The following is a 13,342-nucleotide window of genomic DNA, read 5'->3' on the forward strand; positions in this document are numbered from 1 at the left end:
AGTTTGCTGGCACAACTCAATGTCAATAGCAATTTTGTTTCTCTGCCCGACTAATAATATTTATAATGCCCCCAACAATATCTGCTAGAAGAGCTTAAATCATTATCAACACAATAATATTAATTTAAAATTGGTGTGTTTTCTTAGCATTAGGCCCTTAAAAATATTTCACACACATTTTATGCATACATTCTAATTTCTATCTTCTAATCTTTTCTTACTTGCCATTCTTTCTACGCATGAATGGGTTATCTTTTGTCCTGTTCTTATATATAAGGAGTAGCCTTCTTTATTAATTCATTGCAGTCCAAAAACAGGAAATAAAAGAAAAGAAAAACCATGGTAATGACAAATTCATTCAGAATAAAGTCGGTGTTTTTGTTAACCTTTACAACCGCCCTTCTAACCTTACCATTAACTACCAACGCAAAATCTCAAAAAATTGTCACAAAGCTCATCCACCGTGACTCCATTTTCTCTCCATTTTATAATCTCGATGATGGCATAGAAGATCGAGCTCTTCGCATCCTGAAGAACTCAAATTCACGTTTTGCACACTTGAAGGCAAAAGCTAAGAGAAATTTAGTGCTTGATTATTATGATGATGATGATGATGACTCTGGTGCTAAAATCTATCAAGCCAATCTCCTAGCTAATTATGGTCATTTGTTCGTCGTAAATATTTCCATAGGTCAGCCACCAATTCCACAGTTGCTCTATATGGATACCGGTAGTACTCTCCCATGGATTCAATGCAAGCAATGCACAAAATGTTTGAAGCAGCAAGGTCCGGTATATGATCCATCAAGTTCTTCCACTTACAATGATTTACCATGCGGTGATGATTCTTGTGGTGATTTCCCTGGTGTCAATGTCTCGTGCGGTGAACTCAATAATTGCATTTATCGAATACAATACATGGACAAATCCTTATCTAAAGGTCGCATTGGTACAGAACAAATAATATTTGAGACACCTGATGAAGGTAAAGTAGCAGTACGTGATGTGGTATTTGGTTGTGGTGAAGAAAATAATATGTCCGTAAGGGGGCTAGGAGTTGGGGTGTTCGGACTTGGATATAGCAATTTCGTCATCAATTTAGGGCTTGTGTTCTCCTATTGCATTGGTAGCGTCCGCGATCCTCAGTATGGCTTCAATGGATTAACATTTGGCGATGACTCTAGTGTTGAAGGCTATTCAACACCGTTCGAAGTGATTGAAGGCACCTACTACATAACCCTTGAAGGGATAAGTGTAGGGCAAGAAAGACTTGACATAAGTCCTGATGTGTTTAAAAGGACTCGGAAAGGTGGTGGGGCAGTCATCGATTCTGGATCTGAACTCACCTATCTACCTGAAGTTGCATTTAATCTACTTAAAAGTAAAGTTTCCAGTATTCTTAATGGGTTCTTGAGGCAGCGTGTGTTTGAAAATGCTCAACACATGTTGTGCTACGAAGGAGATTTGAGTCGAGACCTCTATGGTTTTCCAGCGACGACATTTCATTTCTCAGAGGGAGCTGATCTGGTGTTAGAAACAGAAAGCTTATTTGCGCAGGATACTAAAGATGTGTTTTGTGTTGCTGTAAGTCATTTGAATAATGCTACCACACAGCCGTCTATTATTGGAATTTTGGCTCAGCAATACTACAATGTGGCTTATGATCTTGGTGCAAAGAGGATCTATTTTCAAAGAATTGATTGTGAACTCCTTTATGATTGATTAAAATTTATATATATTTGTACATGCTTGGTCTTATAATAAATATATCTCTTAGTTTCAATAAAAATTTAAATTTAAGTTTTAGTGAAATTCGAAATTAAGTTTGCATTCTCAGGTTGATTTTGCAATTAGTGGATGGAGAAGTTCAAACTCTTTGAAATTATTGGATCTTATTGCCTAGTGCCATCAGTTACTACAATGATCCTGACAAGTTGTAATCACACGTTATTTCAGGGAAGCTATTGTGATAACGGAAAAGCTTGCTAATGTTACTATTTCATCGGGGGTACGCGATCTCTTATTCCCCTCCGGGAGATATTGATTTTCTTCAACTGACCGAAACAGTCGAAACCAAGTCAAGTGAGTCTTGGGCTGCTATGTTTTTGCATGTTTGTATACCCAAGGATGATAGGCCCAATTTTCAAGCCCAGACTGTAAACTAAACAATTCTAAATTCTGCATGTTTCTCTAAAAGGTCTTATATGCTTTCATCCTTGTGACTTCAACTACTGAATCATCTAGTATTCCAGAAACAATGCAAGCAAGAGAAGTGATCTCATGTACAGTTCGGATTGTTGATGTAATGAGATTTTTCCTGGATACTTAGAAGCTATTTTGGTTTATGTTTATGTCCTCACAGCTGTGTATTTTGTACTGATGTAACAGCTCCTTTGGTCATGTATGGTTGGGCTTAATTCGCTGCCTAATTTGCTAAGAGTTGTTATTTAATTACTGCTGTAGTTGTTAGAGCAGTAGGTGGTGTGTATTGACTGATGTAACTCTCTTTTTGCATGTATATGACCTGTGAAATGAACTCTCCATATGAGAGAAGTATTATCTTCAAAAAACTGGTTCTTTGCAGTTTTTTATCTACTTGCTCTGCTCTGTTTTCACTTCTAGAATTGTAACAGTAGTATCAGAGCTCCTTATGATCTTTAAGGGCCTGAAACAAAGAGAGAAAACAAGTAAGAATTCCTTGCACTAAAAAACCTTAAACACTAGAGCTGAGAGTGATGGCTTCAAGTGGATACTCTGCTCCTACTTCACCAGTGTTTTCTGGAGAATGCTATGCTATTTGGGCTGTCAAGATGAAGGCTTACCTTAAAGCCTTTGATTTGTGGGAAGTGACTGAAACAGGTAGGCAACCAGGACCTTTGAGGGAGGATCCTACTCTTGCACAAATAAAAGCTCATAGTGAGGAGTGTGCTAAGGGATTTAAGGCGTTGTCATGCATTCATGCTTCTGTTTCTGAGGTGATTTTCACCAGAATTATGGCATGTGAGACAGCAAAGCAAGCTTGGGATTTACTTAAAGCCGAGTTTCAAGGAAGTGAGCAGACAAAGCAAATGTCAATACTCAACTTGAGAAGGGAATTTGAGGTTCTCAAGATGAAAGAGTCTGAAAGTCTAAAAGATTATATTGATAAACTTATAAATGTTGTTAACAAGATCAGGCTTCTTGGTGAAGAGTTAACTGATAGGAGAATTGTGGAGAAAGTCTTGGTTAGTTTACCTGAAAGGTTTGAACCAAAGATCTCTTCTTTGGAGGACTCTAAAGACTTGAGGAGGATTACATTGGCTAAGCTAGTAAATTCATTGCAAGCTACTGAGCAGAGAAGAGCTATAAGACAAGAAGATGCTTCTGAGGAGGCATTTGTTACAAAGCAAAAGGGAAAGTCAATAAAAGAAGGAAATGGAAATGGCAAAGAAAAGGATAGCAAAGGGAAGCAACCTGAAAGTGCAGAGGGTGAAAAACAAGGGAAATACCCACCTTGTTTTACTTGCAACAAGACTAACCATCTTGAGAAAGACTGTTGGAAGAAGAAGGGAATCAAACCTGTCCAATGTCACTATTGCAAGAAGTATGGCCATATTGCTAAAGATTGCAGAATTAAGCAATATAAGGCTCAAAAACAACCAGCTCAACAAGCCAATTTCATTGGTGATCAATCCAGGCAGCAAGATAATTACTTATTCATGGCTTCACAATCACTCAAACAAGCAGACAAACTCACTTGGATTATTGACAGTGGGTGTACAAGTCACATGGCAAAAGATAAAAGCTTGTTCACTCATTTAGATAACTCTTTCAGAACTAAGGTGAAGCTTGGAAATGTTGAGTTGGTTCAAGCTGAGGGAAAAGGAACAGTTGTTGTGCAATCCAAACAAGGTATTAAATGCATTCCTGATGTGCTTTACATCCCTTGCTTAGATCAAAACCTCTTAAGTGTTGCTTAAATGATTAAAAAGGGTTATTCCTTATATTTCAATGATTTATGCTGTCATGTTTATGATGTTAATGGCTGTGAATTGGTCAAGGTGAACATGATTGATAATAGTTTTCCCTTGGTGTCTACTGGTGTATCTCAACATGTGAATAGTGCTAAAATTGATGATTCTTGGTTGTGGCATAGAAGGTTTGGGCATTATAATCTGAATTCTTTAAGGTTTGTGCAAAATCAAGACATGGTTAGGGATATGCCTGAAATCTCTATTTGTAATGAAGTATGTGATAGTTGTCAATTTGGAAAATTGCATAAAAAAATCTTTTCCAAGTAATCAGTCTAAAAGAGCTAGAAAGAAGTTGGAGTTAATCCATACTATTATCTGTGGTCCCAAGAGCATTCCTTCCTTAAGCCAAAACGAATATTTCATTTTGTTTATTGATGATTTGACAAGGATGACTTGGGTGTATTTTTTAAGCAAAAAGAGTCAAGTGTTCAATGTTTTTAAAAAATTCAAAGCTTTTGTTGAGAAGCAAAGTGGATGTGTCATTAAAGCTTTGAGGTCTGACAATGGAAAAGAGTACACTTTGAATGAATTTGATAAATTCTGTGAGGAAGCTGGAATTGAGCATCAACTTTCAGTGCCTTACTCACCACAACAGGATGGAGTTTCTGAGAGGAAGAACAGAACTATTGTTGAAATGGCTAGATGCATGTTGAAGGAGAAGGGACTTCCTAAAGAGTTTTGGGCAGAAGCTGTGTATTTACTCAATAGGTTGCCCACTAGATCAGTTGAAGGTAAGACACCCATGGAAGCTTGGCTTAAGACTAAACCTTCTGCAAAACATTTGAGGGTTTTTGGTTCTATCTGTTACATGCATATTCCTAATGCCAAGAGAGTTAAATTGGATGATAAAGCAGTTGGGAATCTTCTTGGGTTATGCAGCAACATCCAAGGGATATAGAATTTATAATATAAAAACAAAGAAAGTTGTGATATGCAAAGATGTACAAATTGATGAAGAAGTTTCTTGGGATTGGGATAGACAAGAAGTTATATGGAGGCATCAAACTCACAACCAAAAGTCAAATTCAGATTCTAGTGATATTGAAGTTGATGATGATGAAGCTTCGAATGTTGCTTCTGATGAAGATGTTGATTCCAACATTGATTCTCCTATGTTGAAGACTAAACCTCTCTCTAAAATTTATGAGAGATGCAATTTGGTAAATGCTGAACCTGTCACCTTTCAAGAAGCAATTCAGTTGGAAGAATGGCAACAAGCCATGAAGGAGGAGATTGCTTGAATTGAAAAGAATGATGCTTGGGAACTCACCACTAAGCCAAAAGGGAGAAATGCTATTGGAGTTAAATGGATCTATAGAACTAAAGTAAATCCAGATGGCTCGGTATACAAACACAAAGCAAGGTTTGTGGTAAAGGGATATGCTCAGTTACCTGGTGTAGATTATGGAGACACTTTTGCACCTGTAGCTAGGCATGACACAATCAAATTGCTGCTGTCCTTTGTAGCTCAAAATGGGTGGTCAGTTTATCATCTAGTTGTCAAATCTGCATTTTTTAATGGAGTTCTTACTGAGGAAATTTATGTTCAGCAACCAGAGGGATTTGAAGTTATTGGGAAAGAAGACATGGTTTATAGGCTCAAGAAAGCACTTATGGACTCAAGCAAGCTCCAAGAACCTGGTATGCCAGAATTGACTCACACTTGACTCATCATGGATTCAAGAGGAGTGACAATGAGCCAACTTTGCATATAAAATCTGACAAGAATGCAGTTCAGCTGGTGGTCTCACTGTATGTAGATGATATGCTTGTGATTGGAAGTGAACACAAGTTTGTCAATAAATCAATAGGGATATGCACTGAGTTTGAGATGTCGATTTGGGAATCATGAAGTATTTTTTGGGTCTGGAAATCTATCAAGAGGATGCAGGAATTTTCATTACTCAAAAGAAATATGCTCTTGATGTGCTAAGAAAATTCAACATGGAGAATTGCAAGTCTGTGCCAACTCCTCTCAATCAAAATAAGAAGTTAAGCAAGGATGATGGGGCAGAAAAGGCAGATTCTTCAGTGTATAGAAGTCTTATTGGAAGTTTGCTATATTTGACAGCTTCTAGACCATATTTAATGTACCCTGCTGGTCTACTGTCTAGGTATATGCATTCACCAAGTCAAATTCACTTAGCTGCTGCTAAAAGAATATTGAGATACCTTAGAGGTTCCGCAGTGTTGACCCCGTGTAGCTCAAAATGAGCATTGATTTTGATGATAACAAAACTCAAAGAGAATCTATCTAACCTAACCTTAAGTGATGTGTAGATTCTTTGTCTTATGCATAAAGAACCTTTGAAGTTGTATCTAAGGAGAAAGGTATTTCGAGACAAATCCAAAATGAGAAAAAGGCTATGGAAATCAAGACTCACAGCAAAGGTATGAAAAGCATAGTGTTAGAGTCTTAGGTCTTTTTGTAAAAAAGAATAGATGAGAATTTAGTCATATGGAGCTCAAAAATGAAAATTTATTTTCTGATTACTTTTTCTCATCATGACCTTGAACACAACTATTGAAACATTTTTAAAGGTCTAAATCATTTTATTTAATATTGCAAGTTGAGACATGCAGCTGTTGACTTAGTTTGCTAACTGGTTTGCTAAAATTTTAGTTTGCTAATTTTTTTGCTAAAAACATTAGTTTACTAACCAGTTTACTATTGTTGCCAAAATTTCATTAGTTTGCTAAATGATCAGAGCTGCTCAACTTCGCACAAAAGGATAAAATAATGGCCATTTTGTCTTGGGCAGTGTGTATAAAGTTCTAAAAAGGTTTCAAACGGTCTAAAATAATTTGGGACTATAAATATACCTTCTTTACTTCATTTTAGTTTGATGAAAGCTTACATTTGAACTCCAACTTTGATTTTTCATTTATTGCTTTCATTCAAGAGCTTTAAAGTCTTTGAGCTACCATTGGCAAATCAACTCATCTCTTCTTTATAGTTTGATTTGTATTGAGTAAGAGTGAGTGTTAAAATATTAAATTGCATTTAAGAGAGGTTGTACAAGCACCTATTGAAGCTTGAGAGAGTAAGTGCTTGAGATAGCACTTGTGAAGGTTTCAAGCTACCTTGGTAAAAGCTTGGTGTTGAAAAGTTGTAAAGGGCTTTTGGTCTCTTGCCTTCAAAAGAGCAAATAGTGGAGAGAAGACTCAAAGAAGGTTCTTTGAGAGAGTGGATGTAGGCTAGTTAAGCCGAACCACTGTAAAAATCATTGTGTTTGATCTTTCTAACCTTGACCTCCTTACTCTTGTGCAATTTAAATTTTTCTTTTTATACATGATATTGAATGTTGGTTGAATAGATTGAATTGATAAACTTGAGGACATATTGAGTGAGTTGAGAAATTAGTTGTATATTGTATGATGCACGTTTTGTTAGATATAGCTATAAATATAGATTGAGGTTTGAATTGCAACTTAGGAATACATTGTTGAAACACATATTACTTTCATTATATGTAAAGAAGCACCTAGTTGAACAAAGCCACAATTTTTCATTAGGCTACAAGCAAGAGCCGAAAAATTGTTAAAGTCCAATTCACCCCCCTCTTGGACTATTTTGGGACAACAAATTGGTATCAGAGCTTGTCTCTCTTGCTTAGGGTGTTACAACCTTAGAGTGATCCATAATGGCTGGTTCATCTAGCAATACTGCCGGTATACCCGCACCACTAGCTGAAGGCTACTCAATCACTAGACCACCACTATTCAATGGCACTAATTATTCATTTTGGAAAGTAAGAATGAGAAATTTCATACAATCTGTAGATATTGATGCATGGAGAATTATTAAAAATGGTCCACATGTTCTTCAAAAGAATGGTCCAGGAACTACAAAAGTTCCAAAACATGAAGATGAATATGATGACAATGATTGGAAGAAAATTTTTATAAATGCTAAAGCTATTAATATTTTGCATTGCTCACTTGACCTTAATGAATATAATCGTATTTCAGGATGTCAATCTGCTAAGGAAATTTGAGATAAGCTTGAAGTCACTTGTGAAGGAACTGATGTCGTCAAAGAGTCCAAAGCAAATCTTCTTATCCGAGATTATGAGCTGTTCGAAATGAGGCCAGGAGAATCAATCGCGGATATGAGTACAAGGTTTATTGATCTTGTAAATCTTCTCAAAGCACTTGGTAAAAGATTTGAGGAAGCCGAACTTGTGAAGAAAATTCTTAGATCACTTCCAAAATCTTGGGAAGCAAAGACAACAGTTATCCAAGATACTAAAGATTTTAAAACATTTACCTATGATGAACTTATTGGTTCTCTCATTGCACATGAGATGGTATATAAGAAAGATGAAGTTGGAAATGAGCAAAAGAAGAAGAAAAGCATTGCTCTCAAGTCAAACAAGGATGAAGATAAGAAGAAAGGAGTTGCATTCAAAGTTGACTCAAGTGACAACTCAAGTGCTTCAAGTGATGATGATGATGAAATGGCTATGCTTGCAAGAAAATTCAAAAGAGCTTTCAAGAAGGGAGGAAGCAAATACAAGAAATTCTTGAAAAAGTATACTCCCAATGATAAACATTTCAGGGAATCAAAAGAAGAAATTGTATGTTATGAGTGTCACAAACCTGGACATATCAAGCCCAAATGTCCATTACTCAAAAAGAAGAAAGGAAAAGAAGATAGGAGCAAGAAAGCTATGAAAGTAGTATGGAGTAACGGTGAAGAATCTTCAAATGATGAATCTAAGTGACAAGGAGACTGCTCTTCTTTGTATGATGGCACTTGAAGAGAAAGTCGAGAGCTCACAAAAGGAATAAGAAAGTGACAATGAGGTAAACTCTTATGAATCTCCAAATGTAGAAGAACTTGAACTTGCATTTGCTAAAGTATATGATGAGTATAGAAATTACAAGAGAAAGTGCACTAAAATGAATTTAGAAATTGAATCATTGAGATCACAAAATATTGCCATGTCCAATGTGCATAAAGAAAATGAGTTTTACAAAGGACAAATTGCTTTGTTCAAAGAACTAGACTTAGAGTTGAAAACCTCAAAAGAAACTTGTGAAATGCTAATTGAGAAAAATAAAGTTCTTGAAGTAAAAGTAGAATCCTTGACAAATGATTTGGCTAAATTCACAAAAGGAAAAGAAACTCTAAATGTACTTCTTGGAAACCAAAGAATTTCAAATGAAAAGTATGGAATTGGTTTTGATGGTTTCATGAACTATGGTAAATATAAGAATCATTTCATTAAAGCATCTACATCCTCCTTGCCTAATGTTACATGTTATTATTGCAATAAAAGAGGTCATATGATTAGTTCTTGTGCACTTAGGAAAGGTCTTCTTAAGGTAAAGAAGGTATGGGTGCCAAAGGGAACCTTACCTAAGGTCACTAACCCCCAAGGACCCAAAGTTGCTTGGGTACCTAAAGCTCAGTGATTAAATTTCAGGTTTGTTTCAAAGGGATAAAGGAAAGTGATAAATGGTATATAGATAGTGGTTGTTCAAAGCACATGACTGGTGAAAAGGACAAGTTTTTAGAAATTACAATGAAAGATAGAGGATATGTAAAATTTGGAGATAAAGGGAAAGGAAAAATAATTGGAAATGGCACAATTGGAACCAAATCTTGTATTGAAGATGTATCGCTTGTTGAATGTTTGAAATACAACTTGCTAAGTGTAAGCCAACTGTATGATAAAGGTTTTGAGGTAAAGTTTACTTCTTCTCTATGTATAATCAATAACTTAGATAATGACACATTGTTCATTGCAAATAGATCCAATAATGTTTACTTGCTTGACATGAATAATTTTGAAACTAATCATGGTACATGTCTAGTATATCTTGATAACTCTAGTTATTTGTGGCATAGAAGACTGGGTCATGCAAGCATGCATACACTCTCAAAATTGTCTAAGAAAGAACTTGTTAATGGTCTTCCTAAGATTAATTATGAAAATGAATTTCAATGTAGAGCATGTGCACTAGGAAAGCATACTAGAGCATCTTTTAAATCTAAAAATATTGTGTCTACCACTAGGCCATTAGAATTGCTTCATCTTGATTTATTTGGACCCGTATCTCCTACTAGTCTTGGTGGGAAGTCATATGCTTTAGTTATTGTTGATGACTATTCAAGATATACATGGACATTTTTCCTTGCTCACAAAGATGAAACTTTTGAAAAATTCACCTCTTTTAGTAAAATGGTTCAAAATGAAAAAGGCTTTTGCATCTCATCTATAAGAAGTGACCATGGAACTGAATTTGAAAATCATTTATTTGAGAAATATTGTGATAAATATAGAATCAACCATAATTTTTCAGCTCCTAGAACACCACAACAAAATAGGGTAGTAGAAAGGAAAAATAGGACTTTGCAAAAATGATTAGAACTATGTTGAGTGAAAATAATTTGCCAAAGTACTTTTGGGCTGAAGCTGTTAATATATCTTGCTATGTGTTGAATAGAGTTTTGATTAGACCAATTTTGAAAAAGACCCCCTATGAGCTGTGGAAAGGAAGAAAACCAAATATCTCATATTTCAAAGCATTTGGTTGTAAGTGCTATATTTTAAATAACAAGAATGATAACTTAAAGAAATTTGATGCTAAATCTGATGAAGGAATCTTTCTTGGGTATTCAACAAAAAGTAAAGTCTATAGAGTGTTCAATAGAAGAACTTTAGTTATTGAGGAAACTATTCATGTTTTGTTTGATAAGACTAACCCTTCTATCAGAAGGAAAAATGTTTGTGATGATACCAATGAGCAGGTATTTGGAAAAGAAAATATAATATCAAGTCAAGAAACGGAACAAATTGATGATAAAGATGAAGAAACTTAAGGAGAAACCACAATAGATGTCCATAATGCCAATGGAGATCAAATCAATGAAGAAATGCCAAATTTGGAAGAATTACAAGTAAATGAGCCCCAACATGAAGATTTACCTAAAGAATGGAGATTCCATAGAAATCATCCTCAAGAAGACATTATTGATGATCCATCTCAGAGGATGATGACTAGAGCTCAATTGAGAAGATATTTTGGTAATGTTGCCTTTGTTTCACAAATTGAACCTAAATATTTTGAAGATGCTCAAAATGATGAAAGTTGGATTCTTGCCATGCAAGAAGAACTAAATCAATTTGAGAGAAATAAAGTTTGGAATTTAGTGCCTAAACCAAAAGATCATTCAATTATTGGTACTAAATGGGTTTTTAGAAACAAAATGGATGAAAAAGGCAATGTTGTTAGAAACAAAGCTAGACTAGTGGCTCAAGGCTACAACCAAGAGGAAGGGATTGATTTTGATGAAACCTTTGCTCCGGTTGCTAGAATTGAAGCTATTAGAATGTTGTGTGCCTTTGCATGTTACAAGGATTTTATGCTTTATCAAATGGATGTCAAGAGTGCATTTTTAAATGGTTATATTGATGAGGAAGTGTATGTTGCACAACCTCTAGGCTTTGAAAATCATGTGCATCCAAATCATGTTTATAAACTTATTAAAGCTTTATATGGTTTAAAACAAGTTCCTAGAGCATAGTATGAAAGGCTTAGTAAATTCCTTTTACAAAATGATTTTCAGAGAGGCAAAGTGGACACAACACTTTTTGTTAAGAAGCATCATGATGATATGCTCATTGTGCAAATTTATGTTGATGATATAATTTTTGGTGCTACTAATGAATCTCTTTGCAAGAAATTTTCTAAGATTATGCAGAATGAATTTGAAATGAGCATGATGGGTGAGCTCACATTCTTCCTTGGACTTCAAATTAAGCAAATGAAAGATGGCATCTTCATAAATCAATCAAAGTACATCAAGGATATGCTAAAGAAATTTAAGATGGAAGATTTGAAGAGCATGGGCACTCCTATGAGTTCAACAATTAAATTGGACAATGATGAAAAAGGTAAAGAAGTAGATACCAAGCTTTATAGAGGTATGATTGGCTCTCTTTTGTACCTTACTGCATCTAGGCCAGACATACACTTTAGTGTTTGCTTGTGTGCAAGATTTCAATCATGTCCAAAAGAATCCCATCTAAGTGCAGTTAAAAGGATCTTTAGATATCTCATTGGCACATACTCAATTGGTTTATGGTATCCAAAATGTGAATCATTTAATCTTGTTGGTTATAGTGATTCTGATTTTGCTGGAAGTAGACTGGATAGAAAAAGTACTTCAGGTACTTGTCAATTTCTTGGTCTTGCACTAGTTTCTTGGCACAGTAAAAAACAAACTTCAGTAGCTTTATCTAATGCTGAGGCAGAATATATAGCTGCTGGTAGTTGTGTTGCTCAAATTTTATGAATGAAACAACAATTGGAAAATTTTAGTTTAAAATATAATCTTGTTCCAATTAGGTGTGACAACACAAGTGCCATAAACTTGATCAAAAATCCAGTCCAACATTCAAGAACAAAACATATTGAGATCAAACATCATTTTATTAGAGATCATGTTCAAAATGGAAATATCAAAATAGAGTTTGTTGCCTCTGAAAATCAACTTGCTGACATTTTTACAAAACCACTTAATGAAGAAAACTTTTGTAAAATTAGAAGGGAAATTGGTATGTGTGAACCACTTGCTTGAAATTTAATTCATAATAAATTCATTTTATCCAATGTGTGAGTGATTTACTGTGATATAAGTTTGCTGAGAAATCTCTAAAGAACATTAGCTAACTTGTTTGTGTACTCGAGAAATTAGTTTACTAAGTTGTATGCTAATGTTGCGTGACTAAAATTAGTTTGCTATATCGTGTACTGTTCAAATTTCAAACAAAAAGGTGATTGTGCTTGAAATTCTCTGCGTGTCCAGCAATGCACTTATCTTTTCACATTTGACATCACATTCTCAGTGCTGTGTCAGACATGTAGAAATATATATTTGTCATATAAAGATAAATAGACTTATTTGAAATAAAAAAAAAAAAAAAAAAAAACAGGTTCAGATAAAGTACACTGGAATAGAAAAGCGCGGGACTCAAGAGAACTTAAATCCTCTGCCACACGAAACCATCACCCTCTCTCTCCTCTGCATTGGTTCACGACAATACACCTCCAAAACAAACCCATTTTCTTTCCGGCAAAACAAACCTAAACTCATCAGACATCACATCTCTCTTTTCCTCTTCAATCTTCTCTTACTGAAAAGCCATTATCAGATTTCACCATTTTTTTTTGTGTCAATGGCTCGCGCTAAACGCAAGTCCCCTATTGCTGCTACTGCTTCGTCATCCTCATCAGCCTCCGACGATATCCCTGTCACCGCATTACGAAAGAAATTGAAAGGAAAGAAAAACTCACCTGAATCGAAATCAGCTAGT

At 35.2% G+C, this 13,342-nt stretch overlaps 1 protein-coding gene across 1 annotated transcript; it reads left to right on the forward strand.

Annotated features, from left to right (window-relative positions):
- Nucleotides 1–314: 314 nt before the first annotated feature.
- LOC110631823 (probable aspartic protease At2g35615) lies at nucleotides 315–1,812 on the forward strand. The gene has a single exon (XM_021779792.2). The coding sequence runs from the start codon at nucleotides 340–342 to the stop codon at nucleotides 1,720–1,722; it is 1,383 nt and encodes a 460-aa protein (XP_021635484.2). The 5' UTR covers nucleotides 315–339; the 3' UTR covers nucleotides 1,723–1,812.
- Nucleotides 1,813–13,342: the final 11,530 nt, after the last annotated feature.

Source organism: Hevea brasiliensis, chromosome 16, assembly GCF_030052815.1.
Source record: "Hevea brasiliensis isolate MT/VB/25A 57/8 chromosome 16, ASM3005281v1, whole genome shotgun sequence".
In the NCBI taxonomy this organism is placed as follows: domain Eukaryota; kingdom Viridiplantae; phylum Streptophyta; class Magnoliopsida; order Malpighiales; family Euphorbiaceae; genus Hevea; species Hevea brasiliensis.